This window comes from Corvus kubaryi, unplaced genomic scaffold (assembly GCF_017639235.1).
Source record: "Corvus kubaryi isolate FWS band 111438036 unplaced genomic scaffold, C.kubaryi_AGA036_p1.0 133, whole genome shotgun sequence".
NCBI classification, from domain to species: domain Eukaryota; kingdom Metazoa; phylum Chordata; class Aves; order Passeriformes; family Corvidae; genus Corvus; species Corvus kubaryi.
The window spans coordinates 14,086,934-14,113,043 of record NW_024580667.1 but is presented as its reverse complement, the minus strand read 5'-3'; the positions used below and the strand labels follow the sequence as shown (position 1 = coordinate 14,113,043).

The window sequence follows — 26,110 nt, the reverse complement described above, 5'->3', positions numbered from 1 at the left end:
GGCTCTGTGGAAGCAGGACGACCCTAGATGGCGTCCTACCACCAGCTGAGTGGCGGCACACGTTAAATCACCAGGGGGAAAATACAAAAGATACACAGCTGTCCTTCACAAAGGAAGGAAGCTGGACTTTTCTTAATGCAAGGAGACTAAAATAGCCTGTGCAATTGTTCTGCTGTTCATTGATGCAGAAGCCCATCTCCTTCGCGGGGATGTTAAAAAAAATTCTGCTTGGTCTTCCCATGGGCAAAGGGGGTCTGTGCAGCTGTAGTGGGGGCACTCAGCATTTTGTTTCCACTCCTCAAATCCCAGCAAGATGTATGAAGATTTGAAAAAGCATGCTGGGGAGGTAGGAAGCAGGTGGAGATATAGATTAGGGAATGGCACATAGTGAGAGGAAGAAGAAATTTCTCAGGAGTAAGGGTTTCTGTAGGAAAGTTACTGTGTCGTATTTACTTCACTGCATCCCCTCAGCAATACAGTCATTTTTGGGACTACATCGCAAAGCCAAGCCCAAGGGCAAAGGCCAGTTTTTTAACTGGACTTACTTGCCCTGAGAAGAAGGCCTAAAAGAAACACAGATCCCACTGTTTGATAACTATAAAAAGTATTGTACAAGTTTTTTCATGGGAATAAGCATAAATGAGTTATCACCTACAACAACTGTACCTTATTTATTTTCCCAAATGCCAATATGGCATCCACAGGAGATAAGACACAAGTAAACCTTGTATGGAATAGGGACAGTGTTGATCAGAACAAAATCTGCAGGCACCATGGCAGGGGTCTCACCAGCCAGTTTGTTTTCCTGTTTTCAGGCAGACTTTTGCTTTGTTTGCCTCCTGTGGGAGTCTGCACTGATACCACCACACCAGTGGTTAGAAAAACCACAAATGCCTGTGGGGAGAAAGCACTAGTAGGCTGCAGAAAACAGACACAAGCAACATTTGCTAAGCCTGAGCTGATGGCTTGTTTTGGTTGCCTTAAGACCACTAATTAACAAACAGATGGCCCACTGCCCTCTGAACCTGCCTTCTTGCCTCCCCTTGCTTTCACAGACCTTCAGATGTGAGCTACAACTGATGGTAAAGTTTAATTAGTGCTGTCTTAATTTCAAACTGCTGATTATTGGATTTCTTGAATGCTGCATCTGATTAATCTACGCAGCCTGGTGTACTTTTCCAAGCTCTGCTCTATCCTCAGACATTACAATCCTAGCTGAGATGGACTGGATTGGATCAGCAGCTGGGAGGGATTTTTTTGCTATTTCTCGTGAGTGAGAACTGTTCTTGATAAAGTGGCAGTGTGTTAGTAGTTGCCTTTCCAAATTGATAAGAGCCAAGGACGGGTGCTGTGCAGCATGACAACAATACAAGATTGTTCTGTTTTCCTTCAGTGTACCTTGTCAAGACAGTAGCAGATAAGTCAAAACAAATTGGCTTTCCTCACAACTTCCTTGATAGCTTCTCACTTCTGAAGGAAAAACACAAACAGTCATTTCTGCAGGAGTGCTGTAAGTATATTTTCGCACATTTTTGGCTCATCATGCCTATCAGAGATGGTAATCACAAAGAATCAAAAGCAGCAGACAAAAGTGGGAGAATGAAATATTTCTGAAAACTGCGATTTCATAATATTTGTTTAGAAGAGTTTCCTAACTTTGAAAGGAAGCTGGATTTGAGGATCAAAAACCTCATTTAAACAGAGAAATTATTTCCAATGACAATTCAAGTTGCTTTTTCTAGCAGTTGAGCATTTTGCTGGAATTTCAGGGGTTGCCTTTGAGGAAGAAATCCCATGACATGGATGATTTGTTAGAATCTAACTTTTCTAGAAACTGAGCAACATTTGCAAGCAGGTTTTAGGGAGCTGTGTAGATCTATCTGAAAACCAGTGTCAGAAAACCTCTACAGAGACAAAAGCTTACACCCAGCTCTGCTGCTCAGGTTTCCTATCAGAGCTCTGTTTCAGTTGTACAGACAGACAGACTGCAGCTGGCTCTCAGAAAGGAGATGTAAAGAACTCCCTGATTTCTTCTGCCCGTGGTCTGATGGCTCTCCAATATTTCCATGCCTTCCCAAGGGCAAGGCATTCTCCACTTAGGTGGTCCAGGGCCTCAAGATGATGGGGAAGTGCTGCTTCACTCTCACCAGTGGACAAGGGCTATGTACCAGCTGTGTTTGGAAAATGGCTTCCCCCTCTGTTGAGTTCACAGTGACAGGAGATTAAGAAGATCTTTTTGAGCAAGAGCGACCACTTGAGGCTTTAACTGTGTTTAGTGCAGAAGTAAAAAAGATTTAGCTGTGGAAATGAGTGCATGTAACAGAAAGCAGCCATGTTTACCTCCCAGCTAAGCCCATCTAACCCCTCATTCTTTTGATCAGAAGGCAGCTTTATAGTTCAGGGACACTCCTCAGGCCTATCTACTGCAGGTTTCTCTTTAACAAAACCAAAGGAGGGTTCAACACGTGGAGAACACCTCTGCAAAAGGAAAAGGTTGTGACTCTGTTTAACTTGGGACCGAGCAGTTGTCCCTTTCTCTTGCCTGTCCCCAACACTTTATTAATAATGTGAAGCTGCAGAATAGAGCAGGGAGCAATGAGACTTAAATTCTCAGAGATCAAGACTTGCAGCCTCATTAGAGAGGCGGTTTTAGTGTTGGAAGGCAGAAGCAGCTCTGATGGATCGTTGGCTTTTCTTGGCAAAAAATTTGCCTCGGCTCTGATGAATATAGGACATAGCTCTTCACATCTAATTTTAAAATTCTGGAAAAAGTAGTTTATGTCTGTTGCTGCTCTAGGAGAGGAAAAATTTGAGGGGGAGAGACAGAAAGAAATTTGCGGTTCTCTAGCTGAGAGGTTCCAAAACATAAGAGACTGTCGGGACAAAAACTTCAATAAGGAATGTTTAAAGCATTTCCTGATGAAAAAAACTTTAAAAAATAATTCTCAGTCTTCAGAAAATGTGTGTGGAAATCTAACTCTTCCATGAGGACTTCAGGTTGGCATCCTGAACCAAGCCACTGGTGCACAAGGGCCAGCCTTGACATCAGTTCAGGTCTGGAGCCGAGCCCTGTGGCACACCTGTGTGGCTGTGCTGCCCCTGTCTGCAGCTGCCCACTGCTTCCCACCATAAGCCTGTGCTCCTTGTGCCTCAGACCACCAGACACTCGATGTTCAGGCTGAAGTTTTCCATACTAGATGTCTGCCTCAAAATTATTTTAATAATTTTTTTTGCTTTCTCTGTCACAATGGTTTGACTGCAGTGGAGGATGAAGCTCCTCTTTTATCCATGCAAACAATTTTTCTGTTTCCCTACAGTGAATCACAGATGTGAATTTTTGACACCTGAGGAACCTTTTTGGTCCAGATGTGTCTACTGCTATCTTTGAAAAAAAACCACCCAGATGTAAAAGCCTCCAAGAGCAGCAGCAGAGATCTCCCAGGGCTTTGCAGCAGTCAGGTTCTGTGCTGATTCCAGTCCATTCAGGAGTAGAGCAGGACATGGGTGCAGGCCACCCATGGGTCCAGGTCCAGCCTATGGGGCCAAGAGCATAGGATCTGTCTTTCTTCCTCCTCAGGCCACAGGGCTGTGGCATCCAGGGATAAGAACCTGCTGGATTTGCCTGTAGGAGAGGAAGGAGATGAATACTGATGGAAGAGGGCAAGACCTGGCCAAAGAGGCTGACATCATCTTTGGAGATCAGAACTAGAAATGGGTCAGGAAAAGGAAAGCTGGGTAAGTTAAAACCACAGGGACAAAGCAAGAAGCTATGGATGGAGAAGGGAAGGGGGAACCATGGTCAGATATGACTGGAAAACAAAAGTGTCCATTAGGGCTGTCTCTGAGGTGCTTGGACAGAACTCCTGAGGGTCTGAGAGAGAAGAAGGAGATCCCTATCCAGAAGGAAGCAAGTGGGAAAGAGGGTGGCACTTGGATAGCACAAAGAGACCAGTGAGAAAACTGAGTCCCTGAGTCCTGGAAGTGAGGAAATACAGGTCAAATGCTAGGAATAGAACAGGTCAGGAATGAAGAAAGGAAGGAGGAGCTCTGACAGGCAAGGAATACATGTACATGGGATTCCTGTTCCTAGAAGAGGATGAAGTTTTTGAAGGGTTAGGAAAAGCCAGCTGCCATGGAGATACTTGCTGGATCATGGCAGCTTGTACATAAGCTTTTTAACATTCATACCTTTAATCAGGGTATTTGAAGGGGAATAAGAGAATGTTTAAATCCTTAGTGCCCTGAAACTCTATCACATAATACCACACTGATACCACCTGATGGTTTAAACCATAAACAGGTTTAAAATTTCAGGTGTCTTGGGCAGAGCTCACCTAACTTGGATTCATACCATGGGGGATAGAGCAGGTTGCTGGTGCCTAACCCTTCCTAGGTCTCATTAGCTGTGTATTACGTGAATCCTGACCTTATGGGTTTTATCCAGGCAATACTGCTGTTGATCTTAAAGAACTTTACAAAAATAAGGTAGCGTAGGTGAATGCACTACATCATTTCTGCATACTGCAAACTCAGTGTGAGGTGCAAATGGTAAAAATAGTCATAACCCTGTGTACCATCCAACACTGTAACATGAAGGACTTTTTGTGGTGTATTTCCACATATGTACACACACAGTTCTCTCATACAGGAGAAAACAACCCAGAAAGCTAACATCCTATGTAAAACATTAAAAGAAAAACAAACAGTTTAGCCAAAAACCTCTGTCTATACCAAAAGAGCCAGAACAAGCAGAAAGCCAGTCTTTTCCTTTTGGCAATCAGCAGCCAATGCAAGTGAAATACAGCATTTGAGTGCGATACCTTTTTGAGTGTGATCTATTAGATTCCTTTAGGATAGGATTGGAAACTGTCAGTGAATTGTTTCAACAACAGTAGCCTGTGGCTAAGCTGGCTGCTTGACAGTGGTAGCCAAATTTCAGTGAAAAGAATCACAATTGTACCTATGTTGGATGGACAGTCCTATCACAGTGAATAAACTGTAAGCCAGTGTAAGCTAGCAAGAAGAGCTCTTGCATTTACTCTTGGCAAAGTGGATATGGATTCAAAGTTTTTAATTAAAGGACCTTCCAGTGGTTTTACTATTGTGCTGAATAAACTTGTGTCCCACACAAGGACAGAATTATCATCCCTGCCAATTCTAAAATGGTTACTATTCTGTATTAGAAAGCACGTTCTGGTTTAAATGCAGTGATTCCTACAAGTACGAAACTGGTGATTTGTCATGGAGTGCACAAAGTTAATGCATTAAACACGGCTGATTACTCTGGTCCTAATGCCTTCAGAAAATTGATTGCTGAGGTTGTAAATTAAAAGCTTGTGAACAGTCAGCAGGCATCAACCATCCTGAGGCACACATTGCTCACCACTGCTGACTTATTGGGCTGGCAGCAGCAATCTGCAATCAGGCACACAACTTAGCATTCTTTTCTAAAGCACAGGTCAGCATGCAGCAGGCTCACAGACTAGTGTGTGATCATTGCTTGCAAGCAGGAGGTTTTCTGAAGTGAAAACAAAAATATTATCTTGTTTTGCTCTGCTAGTGAAAAACAAATAATTTGTCATGGACCACACACTGAATCAATCATTTTTGAACAGACTTCACATGTAGAAGCTTGTTCCAGTTTTTGTTCTGATTTTTCGCAGTGATTGTCCTGGATATTCTCGCATTGACTTAAAGTCAGATCTGAAAGATCCTACTCTCACGGTGAGGCTTCAGCTTAAATTTTGTTTCATGTATTATATTCAGAAGAAAAGTTAATGTCCAGGCAATGTGCTTTATTATTACTAGCTGCTGTTTATTTTAAATTCCTATATAACTTTTTCTAATGAAGCAAAAGAAAAACGTTTCTCTCATATCTGGCAAACAAGTGAACAACTGATGAACACATGTTCTTACAGGGAAAATTTCAATACTAGCATACTAATTCCTGCAATTATAAATACCTGAAATAAAAAAATGTATTTAACAAATATTCTAAATACTCTGATTCACACTTCTTTTTCAGGTTTTTCTTTTATTTTGCATGACTGAAACTAAAATTTTAACTCAAGAACAAAGTATACAACAAGTACTTAATAACTAGTAAAAAAACTAAAAAAATATTAAACAGAGAATATTAATTTAAATTCCTTGTAGATTCATTTTCCTTTATGCTGCTAAACATCTCTGCAACTAAACCATCACCAAAGTAAAAAATAACAACACATTACCAAAACAGCAAGAAACCCACTACCTTGCACATTAAATATAGGTAAGTCTGGCGGCTTGTATTATTAAGAATCACAGTAAATAAAGTTCACTTGCCTTCACAGATCCATTCTCATAGTCGGATCCTTGCAGCAGATGTAGAAAAGAAACTATGAAAATATTCACAGTTGCCCACGGTTTGTACATTCTGATGTTTAAAATCCACAGGTTACTACGGAGTCGTTGTCGTACAGCTGGAGGTGTCTGTTTCAAAAGGCATTTCTCTTCCACCAGCACAGAAAAGCTTCCAGAATTTCTCTTATAAACTCACAAAGGATTCCAACATCCAAGAGTAAATATCTGTCCCTTTGCTGCTCAAAACAACTGTAAGTTCCTCTAGAGAATGTAATTTCTTAGAGCAGATCTTAGATACACTTGAAATAAAATCATGATAAGGTTTTAAATAGATCTATATCTGTATGTATACACATACACACTCACAAGTGATCAGGTATGGATTCCAGTTAATGAAGTTAAAATATCTTCCATCAAGACACAAAGATACATTCAATATCCGTCTGTGGTCCAGAAAATGTGAGAAATCTGCTCGATTCTGTGCTCCGTGTTACAGCAGGCTTTTAAGATGGTAGTGTAATGGCCAGTGTTTTGAGCCGAGAGCTGTAATCCAACTCTGTATTAAAACTTTTTTCACAACCTTCATGGAAGCTTGCAGAAGCATGTGTCTTAAATCTGATACAGACTTTGGCAGTAACACAGGCAAATTTTGGCTCAAATCCCATTTTCTTCCTACCAATAGCATAGCAGTTTTAAAACTAACTGATGCAATCTAGACTCCCATTATTTTAAAGAAGATTACCTGAAACATGAGACTTCAGCACACGTTCTTACACCACACACATATTTTAAGTTACTTCTCTGAAAAAAAAAAAAAAAGAGGGAGGGAAAGGAAAAGAGAAAGAATTACTTTCTTTCATGTGTTCTATCTTATGTGTCATAGGGTTTTCTGAATAAATTTTAAAAAGCAAAGTTAAGAACTATTTCTGACAACAAACAAGACTTTGATTTTTTAAAAGAAAGCTCATGAAGCTACAGATATAAAAGGACAAAATCTATTTTTATTGCAACAAAAAACAACCAGAATTTCTGCTCCAAGATAAGTATGTATTTTCTCTGTATTTTTCTGCGGTTTAAAACAGAGATTTAAAAACAGAGATCAATCATTTAAAATTATAACAGGGACAAAGGCTCCAATAATTTTGCATGTTAGATCTGTATTGCTGTACTCATATATACTGTGTTCAGGATAATAGTTTCACTTTCACATACCTTAGTGTTTGCAGAATCAGACTCTACAGTTGTTAACAAAAAACAGTCATGTACATAATACTTCAGAGTCCTGGTTTCCTACCTCTGATGTCCAAACAAGTGCTCTCTTAAATACAAGTCACACTTCTCTACCTACCATTAGGTTGAATAATTTCCTCTTAAGTATTCACCACAAATGGACATTAGAAAAAAAATTATTTCAATCCAGTCTTTCCAGTTGTTGTCTGTTAACAGTCATTAGGTTTTAAAAAAATATATGTAACTCTGTAATTTTTTAGCTTTGTCTTTTCCCACTTATGTTGTGAAAGCAATCTATTTCTCATTTTTGTGCTTCCTCCCCACCGCCCCCCCCCCTCCCCCCCTCCTCCCCCCACTGGTTAGTACAAGGACAGCAGGAATTTCACCTCTTTGAAATGGGAGTGAAAATGCTGCTTTGTCACTGTACCTGCTGCTCCCCCTCATATCTCCTCTGCACCCAGCTGCCAGAGATATTCACAGTTTTGCAGACCCCACGCTACAAGGGTCAACCTGTATCTGTACTGTAGGTTACAATTAAAATTCTTTAACTATTTCGTTCATCATTTTAAATTACTGTGTTATCTAATGCTTATGTATGGTCATCTTGGACCTCATTTAATGTCTCTGTTTCGCTTCTGATACGAATATCCATCTCCTCACAGGAGCAGAAAGCCTGCTAAAAGAAATGGATATGCCTCACCTTGGATGCACAGCTTCCACATAAGGGATCAAACCAAAAATAACCTCTGTAGGCTCAGAACTCCATGAAAATAACTTTCTATTGACCTGCAGTTAACTGGAGGGAGTGTCTGGCCATACTCATCTCTCATTTATGGGATAATTTGGAGCACAGACCCGGAATCACAGGAGAATCAAGAAGCAATATGTGCCCTCATGCCTTAAAGCCTGGTGAGTGGGATCCTTACACAGCCTGTCTCCAGCACAGTTCAGGGATGAGCTGCTCTGTTCCCCGGTAAGGCTGGTGCCAAATGCCCACAAACCACCCTTAAGGGACTTTAAACAATCTAGCATTAGAAAAGTAAGGCTGTTTGCTTTGGAAATGTTGGAGGGAAACACCTCAGTAGTATTTTCTTTATGTTTTAGTTCATCACTGTTACTTACCAAATTCAGCTCTAAATTACAAATACATTTGGAAAGACCAAGCCTGTATCTTTCTCAAAGCAAACCATTCATCAGAAAAGGTCATCCACCTCTGGCTTCAGGGGGCTTTTTGGCAGGAAGACTGAACTGACCTTCAGGCACTGGATCAAACTCATTTATAAAAGAGTGAGTTAGATGCTGCAGCAAAAAGTACCTAGTCCCTCCCTTAGGACTCAGATACAAAGAACAGCAAAGAAGGGAAAAAATACTTTTGTTAACTGCAGAGGACTCTAAATCTGGCTCAAAGCTGTTAGTGAAAGCAAAGGCAAAGCAAGAGAAACCAGCTGGTAGGACAGCAGAGCAACTCAGATAATGAATTTCTGGGAAACTGTTTTTCACCATATGTATCACTATGCCCACCCCATTCCTTGTAGTTCTTCTCTCTCTCCTCAGTCCCAGGTAAGAATCAGTTCTCCCTTCAGCACCAGCTCAGCCCTGCTCCTTACACAGCTTTCTTATCATTTTTCCTGCCTACTGCTTGAGAACAATTTAGATCCTTTTGTGTTGGAGCTCGAATCTCAGAAGTATGTTGAGATTATATTGTAGACTCCCTGCAACAGCAGTGAACAGACTTGCTGTCTGGCCAGACATCTCTGTTTTCATTTAATTTATGAACACAAGTTAACAATACACACACTCTAGTTTCTTCTTTTACCTCAGTTAGCCATTGTAGAACCACCTGCTCAGTTCTGTCCTGGCCTGGGGTTTGTATTTCTCTTAAAATCTAGCACTAAAAAGAGGCTTAACTAAAATTTATATGACTATTTAAATTACTTTTGTAATTGAATAATCAGCTCCACTAACATCAGCAACGCTAAATACTGCATAATGAACTGAAATTTCAAACATTTATGCCACCTTTGGGTAAGCAGCTAATATGGTAATATTATGGCAATGAGTCAGCTCTTTGCAAGAAGAGCTTAAAATTTTGTTTAGTTAAATCTGTTTCTAATATTGATCAACACTGATGTCTCAAATGGATGAACAATACAGATTAAAATTTTAAATCTATATATCTGCAAGAATTATGATTTTTTCAATAATATTTGAAGTATGAGTCTTTCTTCCAAAATAGTAGTCTCACATACATTGCACAGAAACCCTGATTCCTATGCTCTGTTTTAGTGATGGAAGAGAACATATAAATGACACAGAACTTGGTAAAGGAATGGATTCATCATAATTTCTTGATACTTTCTGGTAAGTTTATGACAGGATATGCAGACCAAGTGCAGTTTATTTACTAGAACTCCTCGCCATGGTGCACTGAGAGTTCTATACTGGGACTTCACAGCACACAAAGGGAAAAAAGGCCAGTGCAGATGACTAGAACTCAAAAAACAGCACTGTATTTAACTCATGCATTTCTTGCATGCATACACACCCAAGGAACAGAAGAATTTCCTGACAATGCTGAACAACTCACATTCTTCAAGCTGAAATCCTTTCAGGTGAGACAGTAAATTCCTTCAGTAATCTGAAAATAACTGAGACTTGCAGATAGGCCTTTACTAGTGTCACTATTTGCCAGAAAAAAAACTAAAAGGGAACACCTCAAACAAAAAACATCTCTGATTTGGAAAAATGTAACAAAACACCAAAGATATTTCAGGCTTTTAACAAAAGAGTAAGCCATAAATCAATAGGACTACTCAGATCGAGGAAGGTTTGTGATGATATGCCCTAAATAAATTCCAAATAAATTGATCAGTCTCCATTTGCAAAGTTAAAACTGGAGATAAATAAAGGCAGTTCCTAGCCTTTACTTCAAATAAAGTATTGTGTCACCAGCTACTTCAGACTGGAAAACTCCACACCATTAGAAGTTTCAGTATGGCACAATGTTCAGGATGATAACATAATTCCCAATGAAGGTCATTAAGTATTTTGAAGATGATTCTATAAGCAGATCTGTACGTTCCCTCTAAGTAATCCATACACAGAGGAATTTCTGTTTACTTGAAAACTACATACAAAAAGAAAAATTGGGACAGTTTATAAAATATTGCTAAAAAGGATCTAACCTAGATTTAATAAAGCACTCATGACATAGCAGTTATATGGCAATCTGGTCACTCAGCACACATTATTAAAGTAATTATCAATTAATTATTAAATTAAGAACATTTTTTGAAATAAAGCAATGTTTATTAAAATGGCTACTTATTATTTCTGGCATCAGAAATTTCTGTCAAAGAGCAGAATGCTTGAAACATCACACTAATTCTAAACTGGATTGATAGAATTTAGAAAAAAAATATGTAAAATCCCACCCACAGAATCTCCAATTCAGAGCACGAGAAGACTCTGCCGAAGCTGGGCTAGTGGAGTCATGTGGGCAGCACCACAGAGCCAGATCCAGAGCCATCCCTCTCACCAGCTACAACACTGCTTCATCTCCTCAGGTTATGCTTTAGTTGCCCTTAAATTAGAACATTAATTGTCTACTTGCTGCAGCAAACCTGGAGCTCAGAGCAGGATGCAAAACCCGCCAGGGAAGCGGGGAAATCCCACTGGGTGCCTCTACTGCGCTCCAGGCTGCAGTGGCTAAGCTGCTATCCATACCTTCATCTAGCTGGCTGAAAGTTCACGTGGGAATGTCTACACAAGCTACAGACACACCCTTGGCTGAAGGGCAGGCATACTCCTTGCTCTCCACAGCATCCACTGGCTCAGTTCTCCCCTGCTCCAGGGAGGGACGCCCTTGTTAATGGAGGAGTGCTGTCAGCAAAAAGGCAGATACAAATCACAAACAAACACTGTTTGTTGAACTTTTGAGAGATGTAAACACCTTGTAGCTGCTCTGTTTTTGAATAGGCTCTGCCTCAACCTCATGAAGAGCACAGCTGCCTTGTTCACATTTATAATGTCTAATTCATGAAAAAATGGAAAAACCTTCTGGGAGATGGCCGCTATGCTGAGCGACAGCTTTAGCTCAAGTATGAAGAAATTTGTGCTTCTTTTGTTTCAGTGCTTTCTTTGTGTCTGTTTGTGTAATTCCAACTTCTAAGAAGTCTAACCTACACAGCCTGATCCAGAGAGCAAGAGCTCTCTCTGGGTTCCTGTTATTCATATTTATCTACAGTAATGGGAGCTCTGTATCTGCTTGTCTTCACATCCATCTGTGTTTACATACCTGTTAATGAGGGCACAACTGAAACAATAATGAAACTTTAATTACAGAGGTGTGTAATAGCATTCACAAGTTTTTATTTTGCTTGTTACTTTTATAAATTCTCATTTCTTTCTACAGAGGAGTGGTAGCAGCTGAACATAAAGATAAAACAGGTCTTACAGTTAAGGAGAAGAAAGGGAAAGGGAAAGGAAAAGGTGGAGAGGTGGGGGATAGGAGAAACAGAAGAGAGAGGAGGGAGAGGAGGAACTCTGATCAGATTATATCCTTCACATCTACCACTGACTGTAGCCAGGCCCTTGCCTCCAGACTGACTGTGTATCACTGCTGGTGTTTAGGTACGTCTGAGGATCACTACCTGTTCAAGCCAGATGTCTGAAACAGTTCACAAAGCCAAGGAAGGAAGCAGTTACCAAGAGGATGGATTCAACATCCAGAATTCAATGGCTACATCCAGTCTGAGACTCCATCCTCAGCTACTGTACAGTAAGAAACGGAAGTATAACTGCAAAGCACAGTGAGTGTCCAGACTACTGAATCCCAAAGGTGTTGCAAGCAAAGCAGATGAACTCATGGGTTCTTGTAAGGAAGAAAATAATAATAGGTTCTCATTTTCTCCAGCACACGTGGCACTGTGGCTAAATTACCCTGGGACTTAAGGCATGCACAGCTTGCACCAACTTGTGTAACTGAATAGGCATTTGTTGCACTATGCACATCAAGCCCAGAATTTCTCAAGAGAAAGATGTGACTGCAGGTGATATCAACATCCTTAACCTTGCAGTCTCTGGTAATGTCTTGAGCAAGTTCCATGTGGCAGAGCAACATTACAGCTTGTACTTCAAACATTTACTTTCTTCTCATCCAGTAGAGTCTCACCACAATATAATTCAAGTGACTGTAGAGTGGATGGTGGCAGAAGAGCAGCTATAAGACACCAAGGAGAAACATATTTTACATGAGAAAATACTCATTTATTCTAGTGACTGCTGTGTTCTCAGAGGTCAAAAAGCAAATATATGTTACAGGCCTGGTCAGTTAAAGCTGAATTTGTGGAAGAACATTTTCTGAAGCAGTCCTTATAACATGATCACCTTCAAGTGCTCCCAAAGACCTTCATCCATCTCATCACAACACTTCTTTGAGGTAAGGCAGCCTTTGTGGCAGGAGTGGAAAATGTAAGATTAATTTCATCTTTGCACTTCAGACACCAGGCTAGAATTTGCCACAAGCTCCCATAAGCATCTGGTGGAACTGTGGGCATAACTTTGTCTATCAGAACAGAACAATATAAATAATCTCATAGCCAAGTGTATTTACAATTATCTTTTGGCCTTTTTCTGGACTTTTTAATCATATCCAGTCTGCTTAAAAACGTTCTTGGTTAAATGCAATACAGAATACCTCAAGTTCAAGTGCCTGGACAAGTTCCAGGGCTCCGATTTTTCTTGCTTCCTCGTTCTGATGTCCTGTCAGGGAGCTGTGGCCTTGAAATAAGAAGAAACAACCCCCTGGGAACAGTTTCTGTGCCAGACTGTCCCAGACTCCTGACCCAGTGGGTACAGCCAGAGTATGTAGTGAAAACATCCTGCCCCTCAAGGCCAGCAAGGAACTCCAAGGCCAAGCCCCACACAAGACGGCTTAAAGATACCTGTAGTCACCCACCCTGCCTCTTCCTGTCTTCATTGAACACAAAGCAGCTTTTTGCAGGAACTTTCAGCAGTAAAAAGACTTAGAAACAACTACCTTCAAGCATAATTTCTCCTAAACAGAGACTTCTGCTCCTTGTACAGATATTTTCACAAATAAAGGCTACTAGGTGATCAGAGAAATCAGGCAGAGAAGTAGAAGTTAAAAGGTTCAGAGGCAGAAAATTTTGTTACAAGTCCAAGGATAACTAAAATCATGTTGTGGGAAGTAGGACAGCAAGAAGCTGATAATAGAGGGATTTATACCTTTATTTTCTACAGGTGATTTTCCTACTTACTTCTGTAGCACCCTGAAGCGACATCCTTGGAGCAATATATACATACAGAGCAGATGGTCAGAGAACCAGTGCAGGGTTTAGCATAATTCTCCTTGCAGGGAACACCCTAAGAGTGTGCACACAATTACAGCAAAGCACTGAAAGTTAATTTCAGGACTTATACCTTATCTGAGGACACTGGAGTAACAACAGCTCAGTAATATGAAAATAAAACCCTTCTGGTGCAAGGTAAAGTTTGAGGATGAAATGTGTATTATTTACATACGGTTTTGCTGCTTTGACACTCACAGACACTAGGCCAATAAAAGGACAAATCAGCTCCCTGACATCAGCAGGGGAGAATAAATGAGATCTCTGATGAATGTTTAGATAAGTAAATGTATGCTTCAAAGTGTGTATATCTCAAAGTTCATCTCTAGCTCTAATAAGATGATTTTTTGACACTTAAAAGCTGTTCTGTGTTTTTACAAGAAACCCACCATTTCCTATTTTTATCACATCCTATTGCTATCAATAATGCGTAAGCATAAACACAGTTTGTCAAACTCACCCTATGTATTTCCCACTGAAGACAAAATAAAAGATGGTCTGGCTAACTGACTCTTCTACAGAGTTTTCATCCCCACATTGTTAGTGCTGCTCCAGCTCTGTCTCCATAAAAGATCAAATGAACGTTTCAGTTCCATCATCATCTGGTCAGTCACCTGTGTGGAACAAACTACTTATCTCTAATGCCCATCCACTGCAGACATCAGGGTTCAGAAGAGCAGGTGCCATCAGGGCTTCTCAAAGGACAGGAGGTGTCCTGAAGCAGCTCATAGAGTGCCCTGACTCATTCATCTTGGAGCCTGCTGGTCTCACACCCAATGCAAGCTTAGTTTGCTGTGGGTCAGACTGCTGCCCCCACATCTGCTTGCAAGCGTAGGATTCTGCACTTCCGTTCAGGTAACACAGAAAGCTTGATGGATCACCCACCAGTCATGGTGGTGTAGAGTAGAAGAGTTCACTTGGCCACATAAACTGTAAGGTCTTAGCCAGAGTATTTTATAATGACCCAACAGCTCTGAGAGACCTTCTTATCCATCTGGGAATTACCCTCTTGTTGGTATTTGATAAATATACCGTGAACTTAAGCCTCCAGCACTGCCTTTCGGCCAGGGTATTCATAACAACGTCTTTTAAGTTCAGGAGGACAGTCAGGGAACAGAAAGCAAACCTGTGGTGCTTAAAATAAAAGGGGAAAGACAAGAATCAAGTGAAATAATGAAATATTCTTAAGTCCGTATCAACTGCTGCATTATTCTTTAAAGACAGTGGAGAAATTTCGTAGAAAAATTTCCAATAAAAAAAGTTAATACTATTTAGGTACTGAAAGAAGAGTTACTTATTTAAAGAAAGAAATTGAAAATAAATAAATAAATAAACAAAAAACAAAGAAAACAGGCAGACATGAGTCCAAAGGAAATTAAACCTTAATTACCTAAAAGCTCCCTGGGAATAGATCACTGCTATAACAGGTTGGAAAACAACAATAGTTAACTTAATATCAAATTTTCAACAAGTTTTGAAAGACTGAATAAAAGCCCCAAAATGTACTCTGTACCTAAATCTTCAACTCTAGCTGTTCTGATACCTTCACCTTGACAGAAACTCTTCAGTAATAGTCTTCAAGCAGACAAGATTTTAAAGAGCTGAAGATGTTGCAAAATCTTTTCCAGCTCCATAAAACACACTTAAAAGGAGATTTTAATCCAATAAGCAGGTTTTAACCAATTTATATTTTCAGGATTGACTGGGAACTAAGAATACCTCTAGATTATTAAATATGAAAGAGGCAGTGACAGAGTTTTGAGCATGGGATCTCTGCTGCTCTGCTGTAATTCACGGTTACCTTGCTCCATGCTCCATGGTTTTGGACCACTCTAGTTAGCTCACTCCAAGGCAACACCCAAGCATGGTTCTGGCAATAGATCATTCCAGAGATCTCTTTCCAAGGCTGAAGCAAGGGGATTCCCTGATTCCCCTCACAAAGAGCTTTACAAGCAGGCTTTGCTTCTGCAAATATGCACAAGTGTCTTCGTGCCATGCCCCAAGGCATGGTACATGCATAATTATGATCTAATAATTAAGTCATTAAGGATAATAATGTTTAAAAAGTCATAAAAAAGGGATAATTATTACTGAAAGCCACATGAATATCACATGGAGCTTAGAGGAGATACCTGTCCAAATGCTCCACAGCCCAGGTTCAGACAAGCTGCTCTGAAGCCTGATGGGCTGGCCTGAAGCACTCTGGACACAAGTGTCTTGTCCTCGGGGAGAGGGCCTGTCCTTATTTTGTCCAACATCATACAACTAGTCCAAGGGAGGACTACCTGAGGCTTATAAAATGTGCGCTATTAGGAATGTTCTGGGCAGATCTGAATCTACACTGGCCTTTGATACAAGCAGTGTTACTGATGATACTTCCCTGATTTTAATTATCTTCTGCTATTGAGGGACAAAAGCAAATACAGTAAACACATTTCAATAGTTAATTGTTTAGGAATCTTTCTGCCAAGCTGGACCTCACAGTCAGAATATTTCTCTGACATGCATAACACCCCACCCACCATTGTTCTGCCTACAGTGAAGAAAACTCAGCATAAAAGGGAGCAGAGCACAGCAAAAGATCAGATGAGACAGAGGGTGAGAGGATCCCGTCTTGATGTAGATTCATGAAAAATCATAACGACTGACTGGGGCTGTCTCCCTTGCTTCCCCAGAGAGACATTATTTCCCTGTTACAGTCTCACAGATGATGCCCAGGGCTGGAAAAGTAGGCCATACACAAGAGAAACTCATCTGGAGAATAGTTACCATGCTAAGTGTAACTACAGACCTACTACTGTTGTCTTTTTGTCCTGTTTTTGGGGAAAGGGACTTTGTTCTGGGCTAGTTATATTTTCAGAATTGCAAAAGACATTTTAAAGGAATGATCAGTCCAGGTGAAACTAATCCTGATGATGTCAAGGAAAAGGTCCCCTTACAATTCAAACTTCACAATTAATGCAGAGGCTGAAGGATTGATATGTATCATAAAAATTAAGAAAAATTTGACCAATTAATGAAAAGCACAACCATTATGAAATATTTATGAGCTTTCTGATCTAAGATACTGAGAGTAGGTTTGTAAAATTATACTTCAAAGGCTGAAAGGAGGTGTCAGGAAGGTGATGAACCCACAGTTCTGGCTTATGGCAACAATGTCAGCAACTCTTTTCTTAAACCTTATGCAGAAATGTCCTTCAGATGGCAGCTATGAGGGCAGAAATACATTGTCCTCAAAATGAGTAGTCATTGTCAATCAATACATTATGGTGAAGTTCGAGTTTTTGTTTAGCATCATCAGGATCTTTGAATAAAACAGACATTTAAATTACAGGAACCAAGCTGTATGTTCTTTCTAAACACTTCTGATTTTTTTTTTTTTTTTGCTCAGAAATGTTTATGTTACTCTTATAATCTGTTTCAAATCCCTACAAGAGAGATTTGTTTTCTTGAATACATTCAGATTCACTCTTTCTAGGTGTTGTCTGAAAGAAGGCTATTTTCTCTCTGCTTTTAAGATAGATATGTGCAACCAGCCTTTTCTCAAACACTGGATATAAAGGATTGCCCAAAATCTTTTGCTGTTGCATGTTGTTGCAGACTGTCACTCTGTCTCCATTTAAGCTTTAAATACCATTTTTCAAGGCCACATATATGATTTTTAATGTAGTAATCTGCAACTTGAATATATCAACGGTGCCCTCTTCATAAAAGGCATATATACTCCTTGGAGAATTTATTTTCTCCTGTCCTTTCTGAGAATTCTAAGTTGCACATGCAAAACTACCAGTTTGCCAAAATATTGAACTTCCGACTTTATATGAGATAATTTTTCCTTTCCTCACCTTTCAAAGGGATGGCTGGAAACAGCAATGTTGTCATATGAAAGATCATTTCAGATTACACATAAATGTAGTTTCTATGGCCTGTTACTGGACTGTCAATTTCTGGCTTCATGGCTAAATGGCAGAGCTTTGTCTATAGTCCCAGACATTGAAGTCAGTTTATAAAATCAGGGAAAGCTAGCTATATAAAGCTAGTTTACATATGTAAAATATGTTGCTATTTATACATAAATTGCTTACAAAAGATTTGCAGAGTAGCATCAAAGACAATTACATAAATGTTCGCAGGCAATTTTTTTGATACATTATGAACACTGTTATTTTTTGTAAATCAAAAAAGTTTCAAAAGACATAATATATTTTACATGTCTTTCACTTATAAATACAGCCAAATCAGATAAGAAATATTTTCCATTGCTAACCTGGGCCAAGAATGCTAACTAACATCACAGTTCACCAGGGTCTCACTGAAAATAGCTGTTCTAAGTATGTGGTTAGATTAGGCTGTCTAAAAATTTGTAAAAGCTCAAGGAAAGCTATCTGGAAAGGCTATCTTTCATTTCTAATTGCAATATTTTCATAGGGTATGACTTTTATTGGCTACCACATTTAATCCCCATTGACTCTGCTTCCCTTCTTCTAGTACTGAGGATTAAGCAATAATTCCCACGATCTTGAGACACACAGACCAGACCAATTAAACTGTAGCACACATATTGAAATTCTGATTATTGCTTCTTATTTTGGATGGAAGTATTGAGCAGACTTACAGATTGCCCTAAATCTCTCAGCAAGGAAATTAGAACTGCGGACATGAACATGGAAAAACTGTGTCCCTGTGCTCTGATCAGCCTATTCATCTATTTGCTACAAAGAGAGCACAGGAGACCTAAGCAGTCAGATGCTGCAATACAACATCTAGGTCACTCTGCTGGATGGGTACTGTCAGGGGCACAGCTTTTCCCTCCAGGTTGCTCTCCATGGGTGGCCCCTGCATTCCCCAACAATGTGCAGGCATGCAGCCCCATGGAGATAAAAGGGGGGAGAGCACTGGTCCTAAATCAGTTCCAGCAGGTGGGAAAACAGATCTGATGGATGACATTGAGCATGTAAATAATAATCTCATAACACAAAACTGTGGGCATTTTTTTTAAAGCATGTTGGTGTCAACAGTACTCAGACACTGAAGAGGAAATGAAAGCAGTAAGCTGTCAAAACACCAACACGTTGTTCTGCTCAGCCACAGACTTTTGTTGTTTTTATTAAGTGCAGCATCTCACATACTTGCAAATCTTGTCATCTTGCCGTTTCCCACAAATCTTGTCATCTTTGTGTGCGCCAGAGTGCTGCTTTTGGAGAGTTGAACAGAAGCTTCAAGGAGAGTTGAATACAAATTTACCAACCACACACACTGCCAGGCATGGTGTGAATAAAGGGTATCAACACTGGAGTACAATGAGACACAAACATCGAGTTTAATGTACAGAGTTTTAGGAAACAGAAAGGACAAGACTGAACTGATCTGAGGGGTTTCACAGACTTGGTCAGTGAGCTGTTCATGCAGAGATGGGTCTGTGGTTAAAGTCTGTAAGCCTTAGGTGCCATCTGAGGGACAGACAGCAAGAACAGATTTAGAATGGTGTCTTTCCTCCTTGTTTCCAACCTCATGGACACAAAAAAGGCAGTGGAACAGGCTGGGAGTGTTCCTAATGCTGCCTTACAGCTCACTTGCAATCAGCAAGGTAATTTTGGACAATGATTGACTTCCATAGGAGAGTGTTGCAGCTCCTTCAAAGGCAGTGCTAATGCATGCACAAAGGCATGCACAAATGTGTTCTGAACAAGCACACCAGAGTAAATATCAACACAGTCTTTCCAGCTTTGGCTGTGGGAGCCCAACAGTCCTGTACATTGAAAATCTGAAGCCTAACTCAGCCTCTGAAACTCCTTGCACTAAGCCATATCACTCACTATGCAAGAGACTTATTGGTACCTGTGACTGGATTAATTTCCTTTAATTTTGGATTTTTTCAAACATGGGTTTATCGGACCAATTACATGCATGTGCTTTGAAATAAGGATGGTATTCTAGTGAGCCTGTTTGCCTTCACTGACCCTGCAGTTAGTCCAGGGTGACTGGCTCAGGTGCAGGTGGATTCTGTCTCCCCAGTCACAAGCAACTCCTTCAGTTTTCGTTCAGCCATGTAATAAAATCACAGTGTTTTCCAGATGCATTTTTCTTCTCCCTCTCATGTACTGCCTGGAAAATGTCAATTTCCTAGAAACATTTTAAATTATTATGCCACAAGCCAATAACTTACTACTTGCAGAATTCACAAAGTATCCCATCTGGGGTTGTTGCTTCATGCAAATTGAAATATTTGTGTCCTTTCCTCAAGGTGAAATGAGGTCTTCCAAAATTTTCTGCAGGTCCCTTAGACTTTCAGACATTCTGTCCATTTCTTAATAACTTCAAACTAATAAGTAATAACTTTATGGCTTAGTTGCTACCCTGTAGCATTCACCTCTAGCAAAAGATTTCCCTTTGGATCAATTTACTCCCTATTTTATTCAATCTCTTTGTTTTGGCATAACACTGTTTTCACCTTTGAAAGCTTCCCTCTGTTATAATTTCCACATTTTTTTTCAATGTATGCAGGCTGCCTTAAAAGTAAGACATGCCTTAAAAGCAAGGAAACAGCTTTTGTTCTGTACTGAACAATGCTGCACTACTGCTGTGAGAAATTATTACATTCAGTAGAAGACATGGTTTACTATCTGAGACGTGGAGTAGTCTCACTGGAGATGCTATTCCAAATATTACATACACATCGGTTACATTCCAATACCCACAACTGGAGTATTTTTTCTAGTATCACAACACTTTAAAAGTAGCTTCTTTTCAAATATTAACCAAATTCTGAAGTTGAGTGTCCTTCGCACATTTTTCCATGTTTTGCTCTCCAATGCAGGTGAGTTAATATTGCAATCAAATTATAACTTTGCGCTAAAGGGATTTTTGGTGTGCCAAATTTTCAATTAGTACCACAGTGAGAAACATTCATATGTAAATAATGCATTCACATTCACTAACTACTTAACAAGCCAACAAATAATCCAGTTCTATTTTGGAATACATTTGGTATCAGGAATATATCTGCAGTAAATCAGCTGATGGGAATCCCACTATATTACACTGACCACATTTTCTACATTCCCTTCACTTGCCCTGTGCAAGGAATAATTTTTCTTGGTGATCACCTCTGACAGCAGGGAGAGGGGTGTAGTCCTTAAGACCTGAAATTCTCAAAAATGTCATCTCATACCTTTCGCACCCCTATTATTTCCCATTCCATCCATTTTTTATGCTTAGAGTTCTTCATTAATAAAAATGAAGGCTATACCTCTGTAATTTTTTTTTTTCCCGGCTCACATACTGTAAGGCTAGAAATACACAGGGAAACCTCAATGACCCTTTAGAAACTACTTATCTCCATCTGCAGTTAACTCCTAAATCCAGGCCTGATTCCTAAATAGCACCACAGACTCTAAATCCCTCATTTGTGAACATCTGTTGACACTAGGCCTAATGCACTCCTTTCATGCTTACCTTACAAACTGACTTTGGATGGCACACAATCCGCACCTGAAGCCAAACTGCAGACTTGGCTCAGTACAGCTGGCTGATACCATTCTCCAGAGTGACTGGAGAGTGTTACAGCAGCTCAGATCTCCAAGGATGATACAACCCTACAGCAGAGTGCTGCATCCTCCCAAAGGCTTTATTCTTAGAAAGGTACTTCAGGATAAAGAAATATCTTCCAGCTTCTCTATCAGATGAACTGTTGATTGTGAAAACTGAAAGGACTCGACCCATTTGTTTTGCATGGTATTGCTTAATTTTGCTTTTCTCTCACCTTGAGCAATGACAGTATATCAGCCTTATCTGGTTTGGCTTCTATTTGTGTTCTTATCTGCAATTCTGAGTTATCATAAGTTAACTGCAAACTATTATATTTTGGCTGCAAAGAGGTAGGAAAATCATTCCACCATAATTTCTAAAATTTATGGGATCATGTTCAGTGCTTTTAAATGTTTAAAAAAGTTATTTTTAAAAACACTCAAATCCTGGAACTGAATTTTACATTACATTGTTCACTGAAGAGTGCTTGTGGCAAATGGAATGCAAAATGCTTTCCTTCAATACATCATGTCCATCAAAATAAGAAACCTGCCAAAAGTAATGATAAAGCACCTGGTGAAAAATTAGGCCAAAGGTAACAAAAACCAGTAACCTTGCTGCGAAGCTGCAATATAAAGAACATTGGGATGCCACTTATTTTTAAGACAGTGCAGCTAAAATAACTATAGTTTTAGCTGGAATATACAAGAGAGTCTCATAAGACATTGTCAACTAAATCAAACCTTACCCTGTTTTTTAAGGTAGGACACTATACCAATTCTTACCATTTTTAAAGAAATTATCTCTTGTGGATATGGTAATATGCAGAGACAGAAGAAACACAGGATGACTCTTTTTTAAAAGACAAGGCATATCTATGTGTTATTAAATTCAAAAACCCCATGACATTAAACCTACCTCAAAAACAGGTCAAAAGGGACTTGTTTTATGGCAACTAGAATACTATTCAGCTACCTCCACTTACTGCATTCATGCATTCAGAGGGCTGGATTAGAAACTGGCTCAATTAACAAATGTGCATGGAGCTGTCATCATGCAAGAAGAGGTAAGTGTATTTATGATTAAAGTGGTCTGCTAAATCAGAGCCACCATCTCCTAACTCATTCATGGCTTGAGGCCATTCATGGATCACCTTGTTACCCTAACCCTTTGCTAATTTAAAATATTTGCTCACTAGATTCGTGTTACTTCACATGCCATGACCATCTCCAGTCATCCTTCTAGCAATCCAGTGCCAAGATCCAGCATGCTGATTACAGCAATTGAATACAGTCCTGACCACTCAACTACAGGCCTATTCATACCCACCTGTATGATGCATTTAATGTGTAATTTGGGGTGATTCACTAGGCCCAGCTTCCCATCTTTATTGCTCTTCTAATATGTAAGTAATTTGTAACCTACGACCACAAAGACAAGAGTTCTTTGGATGTGTTACATGCTTGTAATGATTAACATTATTTTATTCCTCATCTGACCTTTTTATTTGAAAGCAGCTAAAAATTATATTTTGTACTGCAAATGAAATTGATTTCTGGTGCAAACCAAATCCACTGCCATGGATAGTAAGGAATTTCCTTTTATCCAGCTAGCAGGAAGAAATGTGTTACAAATGTGAAAGAATTATGCAATGCTGAGATTCTGCTAATCCTAAGGGCAACCACTGACTGCTGAGACTGGCACATGTTGTGTGGGGAACTGCTCCCAAGACGAAGGCTTATCAGATGGGTGCAGGCTGCAGGATGTGGCCTTGGGTTCTCTCCAAGCCAAGCAGAATGTACTGCTTTCAAACCCCCAGCCTGCCTTCTGCTGCTCTTGCACTGTGCTGAAACATCTGTTTTCTATGAGACTAAAATCACGGACCAGCTGTTTAACTCTTAGATGAGCTAGTTTAAAGGAATCATCCAGGCAATTAAAACAACTGGTTCCCTGAAAAATCATCTCTAATGGATGTGTATCAACTTTTATTTATATTTTCCTTTCACTCCTATGTGAATCCTCCGATGTTGATGAGGTGCAGATTCTGAGTGATTTTTTCCTGCTGGTTCTAGGGCATCTGCAACACCCTGTCTCACGGGGTTGGTAAGAGTGGACTCCTACTGCTGCCCTCCTCAGCACAGGGCTCCTGATGGAGCCTCCATCCCTCCCACTTGCAGCAAGTTTGCATTATCACTTGAATAACTGTTTGTGAGCAATCTGCTTCTGTGAACTGACTGACACCACAGGTACATTCACGTAGTAAGGTCTTCCCTTGCTACCTAAAAAAAAGTAAAGATATTGTCTGCCATACATTGCATATATTCTTAGTACTTCAGACTGAAGTAAATAGACATTGCAATCCTACTCTGGTTCCCTTTCAAAGTCTGTCTGTAGTAGATTTACACATGAAAACATCTGATTACCATTAGCATCTGTAGTTAATCTTCCAGTTGCAGTCTGACCATTAAGAAATCTACAGAAGCCAAAAAATGAAGGAACAATGAAACAACACTCTTGAAATACCACATGAAAAATGGTACTCTTTGAGCTGTCTGTGTTTAAATCTTTCTCCCAAATGCCTACTCCTTCATCTGTTCTCACATTAATACAGTGGGTAGGTATGAAGGCACTTGGAATGCCTCCCCACTTACAAGTGTATATAGCTGACAACTACACTTCTGCTTCTTTTCTTCTTTTTTTTTTTTTTTTTTTTTTTAATTCACACCAGGTGGAACTGTTAAACTGATTAATCATCATGAATTAAGCAGTTTTCATTCACTAAAGGCATCACTAAAAGCCCACACTCTCGCTTGAGGTTGTTTTGAACCATCAAGTGCATGCTTTTCTTTGTAGACAAAGTTTCTTCTCTCATCCAGTCCATCATCAGCTAAGACAAAGAAATTCAGTCTCACTGGTGAGCTTTGACCTTTTGTTATCCAGAAAGCAATGAAGATCTTACAAAATCAGCTCTAGTGTTAATCCATAGTTACCCTCCCAAGCAAACAAGTTCTTTTCAAACAAGCCACCTCTAGATTAAAAAACTGTATCCTACTGTGCTCCAGTCCAGCACCTCAAAGTCACACTTAGTAGCCTGGGATTACATCTCTCAGTTCCTGTGTATTTTCTGTCAGTGGAATTTGAGCTGTACTTGAGTGCTGTTTGAGATCAATAGAGATATTCCACCCCCATACAGAGGAGCCCAGCTCCCATCAAACACGGTGCTGCTCTGTCCTGAAACCAGAACTTGGGAACAGGTAGCTGCTTTTTTCAGTATGTTGCCAAACACTCAGAATGTAGAACACTTCATAATTAACATGTTTTCACCTTATAAAGGTGAAATACTTCATCTCATTTTGAATCACACCCAGTTCATTATATTCTTCTTCTCCCACTTTCCTCCTCCCACAAAACTAATAACCTTATAACCTGTAAGAAAGTGGTGTGTGCTTGATTTCTTTGTCCAGCTTGAAGCCCAGGTACTTGCATATGGCTAAGGATAAAGCCAGCAGGGAAGGAAAACATCATTTATATATTTAGAAGCTAGTTTGTAGTTTGTGAGATGTCTAGGGCCACTATTCAAAATTAGTTTCCTTTGTTCTTTGGAAGTCAGCTATAATATCCTAGGTAAATGGAGTAGGATTTAAGGAAGATTTCTGCATTTTTAACACTATGGCTGTAGTAATAGAAGCTGTAATAGCAGCTGTATAAACATAATTTGGAAAAAGAGAAAAAAAAATTGTAAAAGGCAAAGCCAAAGTAGCAAACATAGAAAAAAAATGGGGAAATCTGGCTGAGGTTAATATTCAGTTCACTTCCTCAGGTACACTAAATAGAAGTATATAATGTCCACTATGAAGGAATGAGGTCATACAAAATAGTTGGATCTTCTTTCTGCTTGACAGCTCCTGCACTACATAATTTTTCTCTGTATTCTTGAAGTATTTATATAACTATGAACTCTTCAGAAGGAAACAGGGAATTTTAAACAAGAGAGAAATTAATAGTATGTATGAGGAAATGACTTGTTGCTATCAGCATTGAGACAGTGAAGCAAATTAAGGGAAACTTAGAAAAATTAAAATGATAACCAATATTACACTTCACTGAAAATGTTATGTTTGTCTCTAGAGATTACTGGCAAACTAGAGGAATCACCACCCTTGGACTGATGCTCACTGGCAAAAATGTTCAAAGTGTTACATCACATAGTTTTATAACAAAAAAATTTCTGTATAGAAATCAATAGCAATTGTGAAATCTCATCCATGCAAGTGATATGACTAGAACTTGAATAAATAAATCAATTAAAATATCCATTAGGAATAGCAATGCAGTAATTTTTTTTTTTCCAGTGCGTGTTTACTTGGCTTACCCTTGTTTGGAAATATTTCTAGTTAAGAGGCAAATCCAGATGTACATAAGAAAAGCCTTTTATTTCCCTCCCTCCGCCAAATAATAGGACAGTGTAAGCACATTGAAGTTAGACATTGATGTTTTCCAAAATATACATCAGCCCTCCCCAAAAGGAAGCAATGAGAATTCTTTGGAACTTCCTGCAGTATTGTATAACACCCCCAAGGCACTCCTGCCCTCTCCTCTGAAGCTGAATGAAAGAAGCCCATGTAGTTGTTGGGTGGGAC

The 26,110-nt window shown here is 39.6% G+C and overlaps 1 protein-coding gene and 1 long non-coding RNA gene across 2 annotated transcripts in view; one reads left to right on the top strand and one right to left on the bottom strand.

The window, feature by feature from the left end:
- The window catches only part of VEGFD (vascular endothelial growth factor D), a 29,630-nt gene extending 22,583 nt beyond the window's left edge, over positions 1 to 7,047 (bottom strand). Inside the window, exon 1 of the mRNA XM_042037473.1 lies at positions 6,325 to 7,047. Within this exon, the coding sequence (XP_041893407.1) occupies positions 6,325 to 6,414 (90 nt within the window). The 5' untranslated portion in view covers positions 6,415 to 7,047. The remainder of the gene's footprint in view (positions 1 to 6,324) is intronic.
- Positions 7,048 to 8,221: 1,174 nt separating this feature from the next.
- On the top strand, positions 8,222 to 14,086 carry LOC121666809. Its single transcript, XR_006016805.1, has 2 exons — positions 8,222 to 8,481; positions 12,205 to 14,086. It is a non-coding gene; the product is annotated as an uncharacterized LOC121666809 (long non-coding RNA).
- The last annotated feature ends 12,024 nt before the right edge of the window (positions 14,087 to 26,110 follow it).